Source organism: Panicum hallii, chromosome 8 (genome assembly GCF_002211085.1).
Source record: "Panicum hallii strain FIL2 chromosome 8, PHallii_v3.1, whole genome shotgun sequence".
Lineage (NCBI taxonomy): Eukaryota > Viridiplantae > Streptophyta > Magnoliopsida > Poales > Poaceae > Panicum > Panicum hallii.
This window is the reverse complement of record NC_038049.1, coordinates 16,207,537-16,224,924: the sequence shown is the minus strand read 5'-3', so window position 1 is coordinate 16,224,924 and position 17,388 is coordinate 16,207,537. Positions and strand designations below refer to the sequence as shown.

At 40.4% G+C, this 17,388-nt stretch overlaps 2 protein-coding genes and 1 pseudogene across 3 annotated transcripts; all 3 read left to right on the top strand.

Annotated features, from left to right (window-relative positions):
• The first annotated feature begins 781 nt into the window (after positions 1 to 781).
• LOC112903134 (auxin-responsive protein IAA27-like) lies at positions 782 to 5,950 on the top strand. Of its 2 annotated transcripts, none has more exons than XM_025972352.1 (5): positions 782 to 1,436; positions 3,523 to 3,860; positions 4,910 to 5,027; positions 5,425 to 5,486; positions 5,609 to 5,950. In XM_025972352.1, the coding sequence occupies exons 1-5, from the start codon at positions 976 to 978 to the stop codon at positions 5,662 to 5,664; spliced, it is 1,035 nt and encodes a 344-aa protein (XP_025828137.1). In that variant the 5' UTR covers positions 782 to 975; the 3' UTR covers positions 5,665 to 5,950. The 2 variants fall into 2 exon arrangements, with proteins under 2 accessions (XP_025828137.1, XP_025828136.1); XM_025972351.1 differs by having other exon boundaries at positions 3,520 to 3,860.
• Positions 5,951 to 8,512: 2,562 nt separating this feature from the next.
• LOC112903647 (putative auxin-responsive protein IAA29) lies at positions 8,513 to 10,516 on the top strand. Its single transcript, XM_025972884.1, has 4 exons — positions 8,513 to 8,693; positions 9,842 to 9,968; positions 10,115 to 10,179; positions 10,347 to 10,516. Exons 1-4 carry the CDS (start codon positions 8,513 to 8,515, stop codon positions 10,514 to 10,516), a joined length of 543 nt encoding a protein of 180 aa, XP_025828669.1.
• A 1,439-nt stretch (positions 10,517 to 11,955) lies between these two features.
• On the top strand, positions 11,956 to 15,766 carry LOC112902889 (annotated as a pseudogene).
• The last annotated feature ends 1,622 nt before the right edge of the window (positions 15,767 to 17,388 follow it).

The window sequence follows — 17,388 nt, the reverse complement described above, 5'->3', positions numbered from 1 at the left end:
AGTGGGCGCCCGTTTTAAACCCTATTTGGAATGCGAGTTCCCATTTTTGTTCCTGCGGAAATTTTAAATACTAATTTTAAACGTTTGCTTTGTTTTGGTTGGGGTGGGAGGGGGGGGGAGGGGGGTTCAAATACGAAGTCTTACTAATGTGCTTTCGTATTTGTTATTGACATGAAGTAGCCAAATGGCAACGGTCCTTGTACAAAAGTTTGATAACTGAGGTACTATTTTTTTAGGTATTAACTATTAAAAAAATCCAAGTTATAATTTTGGTACCTCTTAAAGGACTGTAACTTCTCTATGCACACAAAGGTTTGTATTGATATCTTTCACTGTCATAACACATACTACTCTTTGCGGGTCAATATATACCAATCTATTTGTGCGAAAACAGAGGTAAGAAATTGTATTCCTGACTCTTAACCACTATGCATTTTCTGCAAAAGTTGAACAATATTGCCATTAGGCAAGAAAGGTGCAATGTCTGGTAGTCTTACCCTTCTACTTTCAAATTTCGGAAATTTAGAAGAAATGCCCATGTATGAATGAAACAGATGAAAAAAAAATGATGTGTCTAGGTACACAAACAACATGATGAAACTATACCCTAGCTAGAATGGGCACACATGTGGCTCTCTTGCACACAATATTTCCATCTTTTTACAGAATCTTGCGTGGAATCATTGCTCCTCGCTTCTCCATCTCTTTCACCTCAATTGTACATCTATATATCCATCTTGCTACATGTACCAGTATCATCCATCAACGCTGCACTCCTGCACCATCTTATATTCTGGCGACATACTTATTCTACAACCATAAACCATCAACCCTGACCAACACTCACCCAACTCAGTCACTCACTCTCCATCTCTGTCACTCCTTGTGCAGCTCACCTTCCTCTTCTCCTTGCTAGCTCAGTCTCCCATCTTCCCCTTCGACTCTCAGATCATCAGTTTGTTAACCATAGTCCTTATGATGAATCTAGTATCATTTGAGACACCGCCTCTTGGAAGGAAAGAGAGAGCTAATACTACCATCACGGCAAAAGCGTCTGCTAGGGCAAACGAATCAAGCTCCAGCAGCACTTGCTTCCACAGCCATCTGGACCTCAGCCTTGGCATCTCCTTGTCTCATGGCAGCGGCAGCTGCGACGCAACTGGCTGCAGCGGCATCAAGGCGAGCTGTGGTGGTCGACAGGGAAGCGGTGGCGACAAGAACCTCGGTTCCATGACCAGTGGCACCACCACCACCACCACCACAAATGTCCTTACCGCAGGGCATTGCCATGTAAGTGATTCGACTGCAGGAGGCGGTTGGGCAGCGGCGTTCATGCCGAGCCCGACCGGCTTCATGCACCCATGGAGCCTCGCCGCACGGCAGCAGAAGGCAGCCGCCGAGCAGAAGCTGACGCCGCCGGCCACGTATGTGCCAAGGTGAGCTAAACTGTTGCGCGACACACAGCCAAGTATTTTCTGCGTCACTAATCATCAGTTTCTAAGTCTTAAGTTGAAGCATTGCATATATAGTCTGTCTCCATGTTTGAGCTTGAACTTCGTATGGATAACCCTTTCTGATTATATAGGTTATAATCAGTGTACTTTTAAATGGGTTTCGAGGGGATTGGAAGCTGTAAAACATTATTGTCTCACTTAGAAACTGCATCTAGCAAAGTTAAGGGAGGTATTCTTTGTAGTACTCTAAAATTAGCAGTTTTGATGTCTATAGCCGACCACATCAGGTTGCTCGATCAGTTTTGGTATTGGGCGCTTCTTCTTAATTAGTAGAAGTGAAATTTAAAGGCATCTATTTCCTCCCATGCATCCTCATTTTATGATGCAACTTGGTTTCAAACTGTGGGTTATAGACATGCATATGCGGACGTAAAGAGGATAATAGTCTATAGCTGCAATCATGATGCAAAGAATCTATGTAGTATGGTGGAGAGAAGGAGAATCAAAGCGATCTACGTACAAAGTGATTGCAATCATTAACATTTTGCGCCACTCATCGATTAGTATATTCTCTTCAAGCTAGTCGCGGTATGCTTAGAACTACATTTATAAATGATTGCGAATAGATTCTTATCCAAGAGCTCATGATCGACAAGAAATACGTATGCGTTAAGTTTCTAAATATATATCAGATGGAATTCCCTTTGGAAAGCTACTTGTTAGTTACCTCCAGTCAGGTATTAGTTTCAAGCTAGATTAATTGGGATATACTAGGTACAAACATTCTCAGAGTCACCAAGAAGATAAAAGAACAGTTTACTTTCTCAATTTACAATACCTCCATCATCTTAACCACTAAGGATCATGTAAGTACTAGAAAAGAGCATAATGCGTGTAGAATGGAACCAAACACTGGGAGACAAGGTAGGTATACGTGTACATCGACAAAGGTGGGCTAAAAAGAACAGTTCAGAGAATGGATGGCTCTCTTGTGCTTTTGGGACCGTTAAGGAGCAGCAGCAGAGGCCGGCCATGGCGAGAGACGAGTAGACGAGATCTTTAGGGGCGGGGGGGGGGGGGGGGGCGCTGCAAGAGGGAAGGGAAGGGAATATCCATGGCAGGGATGGTGGGGATGCAGCCGTGCAGGCAACAATCATGGGCGCAGCAGGCACGGCGGGCCTGATCTTCGCCCGTCTCTGCTGCAGGGCAGTGCAGTCTTTTCGATAAAAACGACTTTTTGGGTCCCCCGGCCGGCCGTGCCTATGTGGATGTGTGCTAACTAAAGTGGCTGCTCTCTCAATAATTGAACAGCTGTGCTTGTGGCCATGTGATGGGCTGATGATGTTCTTCTTGTGTGTTTTTTTAATTTTTTTTGGAGCGTCTCTAATATTTAATCTTCAAGTGACTGAAATTTCGATACATTTCGGACACTTCAACTACTAGATGAACGTGTTCAAAGTTCAGGGGTTCATGTGTGTTGTTTTTCTTCTTTGTTCTGCTTTAAATTGATGACATTTTAAGAAAAAAATAGTGTAGCGTTACTAAAAGAGAGTTGGGGACGAGCATGGCTTCATGTGCTGTGTTGCATTGACCACTGAACGAAGTGAGTGGAGCGATTGTTACAAAGTGCAAAAGGTAAATGGGAGACGTACAAACAGGAGCGGAACTTTTGCTCCATCTGGAGTATAGGGATATACTTATTAGCTAGTCTTTTGAGAAGAAATCGGTCGACTAGACAATTCAAAGTTGAGAGCATCGCTAATCAGGCTTAAGTTACCGCCTCTTAAATACATCTGCTCATAGCCACGTCATTTATTATACACTATATACATTCCTTAGTAATGATGCTTTTTCTTGTGTCAAATTTCGGTGAAATTTCCTGATCTACAATGTCACCATACTTTTCATTGTTCGTAATACGTCTTAGACTCTTAGCAATACAAGTTCTACCTATTCATTTTGTAACAAAAATTCATTGAACTTGGCGTTGTTGCATGAAAGTACTATTTCAAAAAAAAATCATATTTGATTCCAACTCTCCTCCAAATTACTTTTTTTTTGCCAGCAGTGATGCTCGTGTCGTCCCATTGCCGTCAGCCATCGGCTGGCCGCCAGTGCATACGTCCCGGCGCAACATCGTCACCGCTATGCACGTAACGAAGACAGGCGGCGCCACAGTCGCGGCAGACGGGCCGAAGGGCAGTACGACGACACACGCCGGTGGTGAGAAAAATGCGGCGGCGCCGACAGACAGCACGGTCGTAGCGACACGGCCGCCGGCGAACATGTTCGCCAAGGTTCACATGGATGGATGTACAATAGGCAGGAAGATCAACCTGAGGGCCCATGGCAGCTACGAGTCCCTGTCTCGGGTGCTCACCAAGATAACAAGGAATTTCTTTTGTCGTAAGTACCCAGGAAAAACTTATTTTTATTTATTGAGTACTTTTTCAAAAAACACTGCTAGAAAAAACTTACTTTTACTTGTTGAGTACTTTTTAAAATAACACTGCTAGAAAACTTAACATTAGTACCAGCATATGGTGCGTTTAGTATCGGTCGAACTGACCGGTACGACGCTCCCGGTACTAAATGCAGAACCATTTAAGTACCAGTTGCAGCAACCGGTACTAAATGCGCCATAAAATAAGGAAAAAGAAATAGTACGAACCTCAAACCTCGCACGAGCCTCCCTTGCCATCTCACCTACACATCACATGTGAGTGGGAGAGAGATGCATTCCTTTTTAAGTAATCCGTGGAGAGCCATTTAGTACCGGGTAAAAATACCACCCGGTACTAAATGTCACCTTTAGTACCGAATGGTGTTATTGATCGGTACTAAATTGCTCGGCTATTTTAGTACTATGTCAAGACACCATCCGGTACTAATCATAAAGGGTGACTTTTAGTACCATGTGGTGTTATGACCCTATACTAAAATGGCTCCAGGGGACTTTCAAATCTGAACCTGTTACTAAAATGGTTGCAATGCAATTTTAGTACCAGACCAAAAGTTAATCGGTACTCACATGCGCGACGAAATCCCATTATTTTAGCTGTGTAAAGTAGGACTAAAAATCTTCATACACGGAAAAATCTTGGACCCACATGCTGTATTGATTTGTTAGATTCGACGATGTTGGGAGAGAGAATTCACATTATATTGAACTTTCATGATCCAAAAGAAAATTACTCAGGTGTCTAATAATTTTGGGGTACTACTTTTCACTAGAAGCATTCAGTCGTTAGAAGCAACCAGCAAGCATTATATTCCAGAATTCTCCTTTTTGCATTGAGCCCTGGGTGAACATAAGCTCAAACATTCTATGATTGGATCACCGTTTCTCTACCACGGTGTGCTATTGATTGTTTAAAAAATTGCATACCAATTTCTCTGCTAAGCTGGGGTACTGATTATCATTTAAAAAAATGGATTTGGTTCCATAAATGCAGCCGCAGACTGTTCAGGTGCAAATACTGGAGAAGAAGATCTTCCCAACAGTGACAAATTCATATTTGTTTATGAAGATTTTGAGGGTGATCGAATGCTGGTTGGTGATGTTCCGTGGGAGTAAGTATTGACTTACAATCTGCCAACCATATCATTAATTGTGCAATATAATATGAATTTGGCCTGCATTCATAATGTGCTGTATATATGGCCTGCATTCATGTTACAGCAAAATGACAATTCACCTGTCTGTCTGTCAACAACATGTTCTAATTCATGATGTGCTGTATATTAGTATATTTGTGCAAATCAAATGATTGTATTTTGGATTATCTGAAAACAATACTTTTTGCTTGTGACAAAGAAAATGTAACTACGATTCTGAAGGTGAACAAAATAGGAAGTGCTCATGTTAACATTATTTCCAAGTTTGGCATAGAGTTTTAGAACATAACATAGAAATAGTAGGAGTTGTAGCATGGTGGGGGGAAATAATGCATCTGTCAATTTATTGCAGGTTATTCCTAGCGTCTGCTAAAAGATTGTACATTGTCCAAAACCCAGCATCAAGAGACAAAGGTAACTACAAAATGGATATGTATGCTACTTGTTTTGCTATATGTGTTCCTAAGTTGTCTACCATTCATGTATAAACGTTGCTTATACTAGGATGTGGTTGTTAATACATAATTACTTTTCAGGTCATGGTGAACGTGATGGAAAAGATAAAACTGAAGAACCACCAAGAAATAACTGAAGGCACCTGTCAAGCAAGTGATCAGAAGGACATAATCATGCATATACACTATATGCATTTGCATTTCTTGATTTGGCATATATAGTTCTGAACTAGTGTTCTTCTTGTACTAATTAATTAACTAGTAGCTATGAAGAGCGAGTTTTCTTGTACCGTTGGCCTAATCAATGTGCATATAGTTTTGATCATCATGTAAGAAGAATTCTACAAAAGACAAAACATGCCGTAAACGTTGGACTGAACAGCGATACATATGAAACATATAACTTGTTAGCACCCTTGTATTTATCATATTTTTCATTGTTTATATTTATCATCTATTACATCCTAAAAATTGAATAATAGTTTCATTCATACCATCTAAGCTAAAGTTAATTTACTAAGGAAAAAAAATGCATGCCATAGTGCTGCAAAGATGGACGCGATACTAGTAGGTTCTCAATTTTTCCTTTGTATATGCCCCTCCGTAATTTCCATCGCATCAAACTTTGGACACTGCAATCTATAGGTGGCATCATTTGCTAACGACAATAATGATTACTATTCAGTGCCTATATATCACCTAATTATTCCATGTTCCTTTTTGTCGCATGCAACACAACAGCCTCCTTACTCCCTATATATTTCACCTTGCTGCACCGCCAACAACACTTGGTCTCCCTATACTCCACCAGATTTGATACATCTAATTCTAATAAATCATCTAGTACCCCACCATCTATTTGACGTATGCAACCCCGTCCCCCCCCCCCACACACCTCCCTGTATCTTCCACCTCGCCGCACTGCCAAGAACACTTTGTTTCCCTACCTCCAACAAATTCCATACATCTAACCCGCATAAAAGGGAATTGTACTAGTTCCAACTTTGGCCTTCATTTGCATATATGATGGCAAGGATTGTTCAACACAAAGAGAGAAGAAGCATGTGAAGAGGAGGTGGACAATATCAAGGCTACCTTTTTTGGACAGAATCAAAAGAAGGCACATGTCAAGGCTCCATGTCAATGTATACACAAATGGTTGCCACATTACTAAAGCGCAATCGCCATACAATATCATGCATGCAAGATGGTTTGACTGCCTAATGATCCTAGCCAACCACACTGAGATGAACTCCAACAACATGTACACAAATCTATATTTTTCTATACCTCTTGTTCTTGTTAATGTTTACTAACAGATTGCTCTATTTGTAATTACCCAAGTTGCTCCTACTAGAGTAGACATAGGAAATCTTTAATGCCAGTACGTCTTTTCATCCATTTGTGGAAATTGTTGTTTTCATTAGTTGTTTAATGTTCTTCTTTACCTAGTATTGTCAGCTTATACGACACTATTGAGTATATAACTTGTGAATATGTTTGAATTTTTTGCACTTGCAAATTTTTGAAAAGACCTAGTCTAGTTTAGCAATATTTTTTAATTCCATTATTTTGGTTTGATTTTTTTACATATCTACCATAATCTAAATTAATACACATTTGTCTCCTCTTAATTTATTTCTTTTGTTCTCCTCACACCAAGATTTACACATACATGGATATGAAAAAAATATGACCTCAGTAAATTAAAATATTTTTCTCCACCTACTACATATTAGTTCAACATTTTCCACAAGTAGTTACTAGTGTCCAATTTCCTACTAAACTTTCGGTATGACACAATTCAATACTGAAATCTTTGTTTCAAGTGTGGACTAATAATTTTATTATTTTTCCATATACACATCATGATTCATACTTTTAATTTATTGTGAAACAAAGGAAAAAAAGTATTTGTACAAAAGTGTGGTTCCAATCTGTCAACAAAAAAAATATAGACTATTGGAGGATCCTATTTTGTCACCATGTCTATAGCATTTAAGAAAGTAAACATAATACAGAATGAGTTGACTTTAAATTTTGAAGAGGACAAGCAAATGGGTGGCTACATCTGTACAGATGAAGTTCAATTATTATGTAATATAAATGCAGTCCAGCAGAGTATCTGAAAGTGTAAGATATGCTAAACTTTATTCATAGGACAGTAAATGTTGGGGATATATTTTCACGCATACCAATAACATATTTTCACTCACACCCCTGTTTCTTTTCCAATTCAAAGTTGTTAGTCATCAAAAGTGACTTTTCAGTCTGACCCTCAACTCTTTCCATTTTACAATTTGTCCACATACTATTGAATCCAGATCTGATGAAATAATAATACGAAAATAACATGTAAACATGCATTATGATAATAAACAACCTTATCCTACCATCATATCAAGGTACTTATAAATATTTTTATTATTAAACTTAATATTGCAAGATTGTAATAATAAGTAATTGAAAGTAGAAGCATAAATTTTGAAGAAATTATTTAGGCATTAGGTTTGGATCTAAAACATTATCACACTAGTGATCAATTGTTAATATGTGATCTTGATATACTGTATAGACCTTTGGATATCTATTCTACAAATTCACACAGGATTTCCATTCTCACTTTGAATATTTTTCAAAATACTATACTACACAAGGATGGATTTGTAAAAATGGGTATGCCAACTGACTTCATTTAATAGTAGGGTCATGCCTTGTGTATAAATATCCTTGGATGGCATCCCTCTAGGTATGACTATTGTGATCTACACAGATTTCCAATAGCATCTATCGAGGTTAGGAGCAACACATCTCCCGACATTCATTTTTCAATATTAGAATCATATTTCTGTCTTCGACATAGGATACACAATTTGGCCTAGCTAGTTGCACTAGTCTCTACCTTTTGATAGGATATTTCTGAACATACAACTAATTTATTTTTGTTTCCTAACAGGAGTCTGGGACTAATCTCTTATGGATGGGATGAGGAGTACAGATACTTGTGTTGAGCGTGAGGTCGAGGTGCGGCCTCCGTTGTCACCATCAAGGTTTGTGAAGGTTTTCATGCAGGGGGGAGTTGTTGGGAGGAAGATAAACCTGGCCACACACCAGAATTATGCCTCTTTGTCCTTCACCCTAAAAAGACTAGGGAATAACTATTCTAGTAAGTTGAACTTTCCTCCCATATACATCTTTGGTTCAATCTGCTCATGTAGTTGTTCCTGATTCACTTGGATCTATAGCCTTTGCTCCCTCCGTTTTAAATTATAGGTCGTTTCCGTATTTCTAGGTGTATAGTTTTTACCATGTATCTAGACATAGTGTATATATAGGCGCATAGCAAAAACTACGCACCTAGAAATACCAAAACGAACTATAATTTGGAATGGAGGGAGTATTTCATAAATCAATTGCAACAGCTTGTTCCTAGCAATAATTAACTATGTTCCATCCAACTCAACAAAGTTGTACACCTGTATTAATATCCCTGTTTCTAACTAGTATGTGCCAAGCAATCAATTTATAGAGGATCTCGATTGCACATACTAACTACTAATTATGATATATATACATGTAAAATCTTGAGTAAATCTTTTCTTTTGGTGTACGCAAAATTTTGATGCACAGGAATTAACAGAAGAGTATCTTGTAAAATCCTTGGTAAAAAAGATTATCTTGTGAAATTACATGTTTTAATTGGGATCATACATCTAGAAGCTCTATTACACATTGCTTTGCTAAGTTTCTCTATTAGTGGAAAACAAAGACTAGACTTCCTTAGCTGTACAGTAACTGAATGCATAGTTGATGGTATGGATGTACGTCTTTCAATACCTGCTCCCTCCGTCCCAAAAAAAAAACAAGTCACTTTAGAAATTACCAATGCACTCATGGATTAATAGGCAGGGAATTAATGTTTATGGGGCCCACTACTTGTCCAGAGGCTACTATAATATTTTTTTAGGATAAATTTTGATTCCTAGAGTGACTTATTTTTTTGGATGAAGGTAAGTCATCTGTAGCTCTATTTTGGGTACCTTTTTCTCTTAATACAGAAATTACCAAGTTGGTAGCTTTTTTTTCTTTTTATAAAAGTACCTTTGTATGTTGAAAGAGTACTCGTGTGTTGATTCACTTCCATTTTTTATCAAGCATATACCATTATATATTACTTATATAATGATGTTAAATTTATATATTTAAACTACACACAAACACAAACTTGCGTAAAACTCTATACCATTTAAAATATATAATTAAATAAGTCCAAATATGATGATACTAATTTTATCATTCTTTTTCATTGTCCAGTGCCATCGTGTGAACTTAATGAGTTAGTAAACAATGAAGATGATGGTTCATTAGATGACAACAATTTCATTCTTTTCTATGATAATGTGGATGGTGATCGTTTCTTCCTTGGTGAAGTCCCATGGGAGTGAGTCGTCAAATCTTAATCTCTCTCTCTCTCTCTCTCTCTCTCTCTCTCTCTCTCTCCCCCCCCTCTCTCTCTCTATGTTTTTTTTGTTTCTCCTTTTCAAATTACTTGGTTATGAAAAACGTAGTAACAAGTTAATACTGCAGGGTTTTCATCATTTCTGTGAAGAGGATCTACATTGTTCCTATTCCACCACGGGAAGAAGAGAATGGTGCGCACAGTAACATACTTTACTACATGTATTTTCAGTCATACAAACACAACCCAGAAGAAATTATATTGTGAAACACTTGAGGCATCATTTGTTCTTATTGTCTTAGAAGATGCACATTACCTGTTCGTTGTATTACTTCTACATGAAACAAAACTTATTACTAGCAGTTGCGGACAACGAGGAGGAAGAGGAAGATAGAGAAAATGGTGATGACATTGCTGCTACTTCTGCTGCTCCCCCAGATGGAGATGATATCCCTGCTAATGACGATGAGGTTGCTGATGATGGAGATGCTACAGGCTCTACTCCTGCTGATGGAGCTTCTGAGGAGTAGGCAAGAAATATGAAGAATAAGCCGCATGACAGCACGGTTGTGCTTCAAGCTTTGGTTAGTTGGTTTGCAGATGCAGTAACGCAACCATGGATGCCATTTTTGTGTTACTGCATATGCAGACTAACCCAAGCTTCAAATGTATCACCGTAGTTTCTACTCCATTCTCGTTTTCCTTGATTGATCTATCTTTCGTCACCCATAATATGCGCACTTGATTGCAGTGCATGCAAGTTGAACTCCTTATAAATAAACTGAACCTTATTGTGTTATAATCCGTGTTGTACTGGCTTACTGATGTATCACAATGGAAGCTTCTTGTAGCCTCAAGAAACAGTGCTTCTAGTTACTTTCTTTTATATGCTCTATCATCTTTCACTACTACAATACAGCTCATCACCGCGGTTTCAAAACCTCATCACCGCCAGTTTTGATCCCCGTTGGATTAGGGTCGACGGTGATGAGGTAGGCCATCACAACCGGCGGTGATGCTCGTTAGAAAAACAAAAAACAACGCACGCCGCTCGCAACGTACCCCAGCTCGCCCACCGCCGCACGCCGCCACGCTGCCGTCCGCGCCCCGCATGCGCCGCACGCCACTGACCCACGCTGGAGGCCGCCGTCCAACGGCTCCTCACGCCGCTCGCTGCCACCCCGTGCGTCGCCTCTCCTCGTAGTGTCGCGGCGGGGGAGTGGCGAGGGGCAGCGGGCGTGATGGTGCCGGTGGTGGAAGAAAGAGGGGGGGGGGCGGTAGATCCAGTGAGGGAGAGAGGAGACGGGACTCGGGAGAGGGAGCCAGATCCGGGAGAGGAAGAGACAGGGGGAGGATAGAGATGGTAGGTGGAGAGAAATAAGGGGAGATGAGTGAATAAGGGGAACAGGAGCAGAAAGGACAGGAGAAAAAAAAAGGCATGTTCATCACTGCCGGATCATATTCCGTCCAAGTGAGGATACTTACTATCACCGCCGGTTGAACTGGCGGTGATGAGGTGTTTGGAATAAGTCGTTCTGTAGCAGTGTTTTGCCGTGAGTTTTTACATGATGTGATCATCACCTTGTTGTAGGCAAAATTGATTACCTGCTACCCTATGTCTAGCTAGTAGCTGTGAAGATTGCTTGGCTATCTGACTGACACAATTTCAGGTTCTTCACAAATAGGAACCTGCAACACTACCAAATGAAAGATTTTTGCAGGAGCTCAGAAGAAACGGAAGCGATGATCAAATTGAGAAGCAGGAGCTCTCCCTTGAGCAGCTTCTCCCACGGCTGCTACCTGCTACCAGTGACCTCTGCTGCATGATGAGAGGAGCAACGACGAAGTTCCTCGATGTTCAAGTGGGCCCAAATCCAGCCTAAGGCCGTTCTGAAGTTTGGGCCGGGTTGGGCCATCATCTAATGCTTATAAGTTGTAGTTGTAACGCTTCCATTTGTGTGTGGCTTCCCCCTCTTCCCCAGGACCACCGGCTCAAGCGCCCAGCTAACCGGCGGCGATGAGCGGCGGCGGCGGCGGAGGCAGCTCCAACAATACGGAATGGCGCCTCAACCAGACGCTACGCAACGTGCAAAGGTAAACCGGTCTCCTTTCCTCCCTCGGGCGCGGCTCCCTCCCCTTTCTTGGATCTGATAGATTGTCGCGAAATGGGGTGCGAGATGGTGTGCTCCCGGAGGGACGGCGCTTATTGAGGATCGGCTGTTAAAGGTGGGATCTTGGCGCGTGGTCGCGTTCCTGACCCCGCAGATATGGGGCAATTTAACTGAGGGGCTGCAATGCATTTGGTGATCTGAAATCACGTTGTTAGGATGTTTATTTGGCAAGTTAGATGGTACAGTAGGACGTTTGGGCTTTGAGGTGGGGAATTTGGATTCTGTGTTCTACTTTCATTGACTGGATCTTGTTCCAGTTTCATTGGGTTGGAGATAACTATCTGAAGTCCAATTACTTTAGAGATGATCCTTTTTAGTGCTTGCTGATGGAATGATATTAGAAGACATGGCTGCTGTCATAACTATTTTCCCTGCATAGGGAGTATAAAAAGATTTACTTTCCTTCGTGGAAAATAATTATCTACCTAAACCTAACACTGATCATTATTCAACTTTGTGTAATTAACATGTTAGCGATTCTTGGTTATACTCAAAGAAATGTTCTTGATCTGTTAATTTTATCAAATGCCATGTGCATTCAAATTTAGATTTCTGTCAAAAAAGGGCTAAAAGATAGCATGTCTTGTTTCATTCTAAAATCATTCTGTTTTATGATTGCATTTATTATCATGGCTCCCATCTGCTTGTAACCTTATAGTGGAACTTTTGTTTCCTTTTTTTTGGTCTGGACTCTTAGTCAGAATGATTATAGGGCGCTGCTTTCCAGGAAAAGTATTGCTCTCCCAACGATCGGAGCCTCTTTCACGTCCTGTTTACTCATCAATCTTTGATCGTGATGAAGATGAGCCTAATGAAGGTTCACAGGAGGTATTTTCTATAGTTTGATTTCTTTCAGCATGTATGGAAAGATACATTGTAACTTATGCATTTTAATTGTGCAGGGAGAAGGCCCATCACCTGGGAACTCAATTGATAACACAAGTGCAAAGAAATCAAATTGTCCATCAACAAGTAGCACAAATTCATTACTAGATGCTCAAGGAATAGCTTTTGGGGCTAGGGCTACAGATTCTGCAAGAATTGCTAAATTCACAAAGGAACTATCTAGGCCTGCTGTTATTTTAGGTACGCAGATTGTTCTTCATCATATATAAGATTGAATGGATTATTAATCTGCTGTCAGCTTGACTTTTAGAAGTAAATATATACAATAGTTCTCTAATATTGAGCATTTGGGTGTAGCTGCTTATTCATATCTGCTTATTCATATCTCCATTTAACTCTGCCTTAAATGTGCTTAAATCAATCACACTAAAAGAACAACCAGCACTCTTTTTAGTTCAGTTATGATTACGTTCTAGATAAATTTTCAGCTTCCAATGTCTCATGTCATTTGAACTCCTCTGTTTTTCCTCCATTGTGTAGACAAATTACGTGAATTAGCTTGGAGTGGTGCGCCCCCGTATATGCGACCTAACATATGGAGACTTCTTTTGGTTAGTGAACAAATTCTGCGTAAGATCATGTAACCTCTTTCCAATTTGCTGTATCAAAATTTGAATTTAATATAGCTGCTACAGGGGTATGCACCATCTAATAAAGATAGATGAAATGGTGTTCTAACAAGGAAAAGACTCGAGTATGTAGAATATGTTTCTCAATACTATGATATTCCAGACAGTGACCGTGTGGATGAAGAGATTGATATGCTTCGCCAGGTACCTTTATCCACTTGAAATTGGCCTACTGCCTCTTATAAAATCCATAATATATTTTGGAAAGGAGTGTAATCAATCATCTTACAAGTTACATGTTGGCCTGTAGATTGCCGTTGATTGCCCAAGAACCGCACCTGATGTTACCTTTTTCCAGAACCCACAAATTCAGAAATCTCTGGAATGCATTCTATATACATGGTAAGGTGCGAAATTGGCTGGATTATTTTATTGTTTAATCAGTGGGAAAATATGCCTTTTCTCACATTTTTTATTCTTGAGTTTCCTCCCCTTGAAGTTTACCAATGCAATTATGCTTCTTGGCAGTGTGGAAAAATATGCCTTTGATCACAATTTGACACCTCCTGTTTTGGTGTTTGGGCTATGTCACTTTTATTTTGTAGAGTCAACTTACGATTATTATTTTACTTTACTCATCATTCTCTGATTTGGCAATTCCAGGTCCATCCGTCCCCCAGCAAGTGGCTATGTCCAAGGAATAAATGACCTTGTTACGCCATTCTTGGTTGTGTTCTTATCAGAGCACCTAGAGGGCAACATAGACACCTGGTCCACGGACGACCTTTCACCACAGGACATTTCTAACATAGAAGCAGACTGCTACTGGTGTCTTTCAAAGTTTCTTGATGGAATGCAAGATCATTACACATTTGCACAACCAGGAATTCAGCGCCTTGTTTTCAGATTGAAGGAACTAGTTCATTGTATAGACGGTAATGTTCTACTGATTCTTATGCATTGCCAATTCTGGTTCTGGTTTATGCCAATTTTTTCCCCACTTGTTATCGGTCACATGTAATGCCCCTTCCAACAAAAATAATTGTGGGCGTGAGATCTGCGTGTAATTTATTGTGGTCCTTTTTCCCATATACTGGAAAACATTTATTTTGACCTCCATTTTGGGGGTGTATGCAGAACCTTTATCAAAGCAAATTGAAGAACAAGGGCTAGAGTTTCTTCAATTTTCCTTCCGTTGGTTCAACTGCCTTTTGATACGGGAGGTTTGTCTTGCAACACTTGATTTTGTAATCCTATACACATTAAACCAAAATTGCTATCATGTCACATAACCTTGCAGGTACCCTTCCATTTTGCTACGTGGCTGTGGGATACATATCTTGCTGAAGGAGACTATCTACCAGAATTCCTTTTGTACATAGCAGCTAGCTTTTTGTTGACGGTAAGTTATGGCACCCCTTACTCGTAACTGGTTTGTGCAAATCCTTTTCGAGTCTGTTAGTACCATCACAGTACTTAGCTTACGTAATGTTCCCAAAAAGCTCCTACTCGTAAAGTACATATTTTACTTAAAAGGTCACCTTAAACTTAAAGGAGTTTCGCGTGTTCTAATTACAGCAATAGCAACGTCTCTGTCATGCATGCTAGATTTTTCAAATTCCTCATGTCAAGTTTAAACCCCCTTTATCCTCCTCAGTGGTCAGCCAAGCTGCAGAAACTGGATTTCCAAGAGATGGTGATGTTCCTTCAGCACCTTCCGACTAGGACCTGGGGGCACCACGAGCTCGAGATGGTCCTCTCCCGGGCGTACCTGTGGCATACAATGTTCAAAAGCTCTCCCAGTCATCTCACCAGCTAGGATCCCACTCATCGTGCCTGCAAAGCAGGCATCGACCGTCCGTTGCCACATTCTATGCCCACATCCCTCCCTTATAGTGGTTACGCACCCTTTTGAGGTGAGACCTTTTCCAGTTTTTGTTCCACGCTTATTGTTGCGTTGTCTGCCACAGTTCACTTTGGTGTCACATTGTATGAGCAGGTTAGTTAGAGCTGGTGACTGTTATATTTCAGTCCCTTTTTTTGTTTTAGCTATCAAGAATACTCCTACATTCTTATATGTACAGTGTACAGATATTTGGTAATTTTAAATAAACGCAAGAGAACTGACCGGTGAGCTGGTTCTTTTATCACCTTTTTTTATACTTGACTTTTCTTATACCTAGAAACACTTTGCAGATAAATAGGCATCTGGGCTTTTTTTTTTCTTTTGGCATGAGTTAGTTAAGTACTGGAGCTAATCCAACTTTCCCCTAGGCACGGTGCTGTGACCAATTCACATTTTGCACGTTCATCACTCCTCCAGGTACAACTTGAAAGATGAATGAATGATCGCGATTAGGTGTTGACTCTGAGAGCTGCATCTTGCATGGCATTGACAGGTTGAACAGAAGAAAAAAAAATGTGATTAAGAAATGCTAACCAACCATCCAGCAGCTGAGATCAAATTGTTGCGTTTGTGTTTGCACTGAGTAATATTTACGCATCTCCCGTAGATTAGGATCGACGACGCTGAATAATTAATCATCGTTTTCGGTCCACGGCCGAACAGTAGGACAAATGCTCCCTTACTTTCTCCAATCTGCTAGTACATCATTTCCAAATTACAACAAAATAAAATTGTTACATTTTGTCATGTCTATCAGCTGGCTGCATTTTTCTCGGCCTTCTTTTATCTTCGAGAAGGTAGCCAGGACAAAACATGTAGTATTATTTACCGTTATATGTTGCGCCCATTCTTCACTTATGTGTTGAGCTAATACGTTTTGTTTCAGAAAACATTATGGCATTACTCCGCATTTCTTTTTGCAGGAGGATGGAGATTTTTTTCCCCCTTGGGGACCAAGCTTTCTCCCCGGCCACCCTCTTTATCTTGACGGTTGACGCAACAGAGTCCTACCATAGCACGTTAAAGGTGAAGCACCTTGCTTGTTGACACGTGAGAGGAAATATGAGGAAGAAGGGCCAGGATTGACCTCTTTGTACGAAGCACCGATCTCAAGGAACTGTCCCGGCCTACTTTCAGGCGTTCATTTAAAGAAGATTGGAGAAGTTGGACATACAGTAGTTACTCTTCAACTGAGTTATTCTAACATATGAAGGGGAGCCATGTGCTCCAAGGGACAAAGATACCCCTTCCAGATTGTTACTACAATTAGATTAAAAAAGAAAAAAAAAGTACTAGCACGCCAATTATTGGCACATACTAGTACAACTCTGATAGAGTCAGTGAGCAGTGATGAATAATTGAACCGATTAGCTGGTAGTATAAAACGATGTCAATTAGCAGCCGGGTGGTTCAGCCGAGGGCATCGCCGGTCGCTTAGAAACAGTAGCGCGGCCCGGGTCAACATGCATGCCCAACAACTGCACGGCCGCCATCAATCAGCTGCATCTTCGTGTGGCCACTACCTGTGATCTTAAAACGACCAATATATGTTTGAAATATGAGAGAGTACTAAAAGTCTAGAACCGCTTCTCCGGCATGTATTGAGTTTGTCTGAAAAAAGAAATAATGAGGGGGAAAAACTGCTTTGCATGGTGCAACATCCAAGAGTCCCCGCTTAACATACGCACTTTTCAAAAAAAAATAAATTTGTTTTCATACGTGAGAAAATATTCAAATAAACAGCTCACTAGTGGCAAGATCATTTTATCTGGGCTTCGTGCCCGTCAGGAACCCAAATAAACAGCTACCTCATCTCAGATGCAAGAGAATAGCATTGACCTGAATCATGT

What these genes read in the sequence shown, in the direction of transcription:
- LOC112903134 (XM_025972351.1), top strand. Translation starts at nt 976, where the DNA reads ATGATGAATCTAGTATCATTTGAGACACCGCCTCTTGGAAGGAAAGAG. An exon ending in GTTGGTGATGTTCCGTGGGA is followed by an intron (nt 5,028 to 5,424) that starts GTAAGTATTGAC and finishes AATTTATTGCAG; the next exon opens with GTTATTCCTAGCGTCTGCTA. An exon ending in CCCAGCATCAAGAGACAAAG is followed by an intron (nt 5,487 to 5,608) that starts GTAACTACAAAA and finishes ATTACTTTTCAG; the next exon opens with GTCATGGTGAACGTGATGGA.
- LOC112903647 (XM_025972884.1), top strand. Translation starts at nt 8,513, where the DNA reads ATGAGGAGTACAGATACTTGTGTTGAGCGTGAGGTCGAGGTGCGGCCT. An exon ending in ACTAGGGAATAACTATTCTA is followed by an intron (nt 8,694 to 9,841) that starts GTAAGTTGAACT and finishes TTCATTGTCCAG; the next exon opens with TGCCATCGTGTGAACTTAAT. An exon ending in ACCACGGGAAGAAGAGAATG is followed by an intron (nt 10,180 to 10,346) that starts GTGCGCACAGTA and finishes ACTTATTACTAG; the next exon opens with CAGTTGCGGACAACGAGGAG.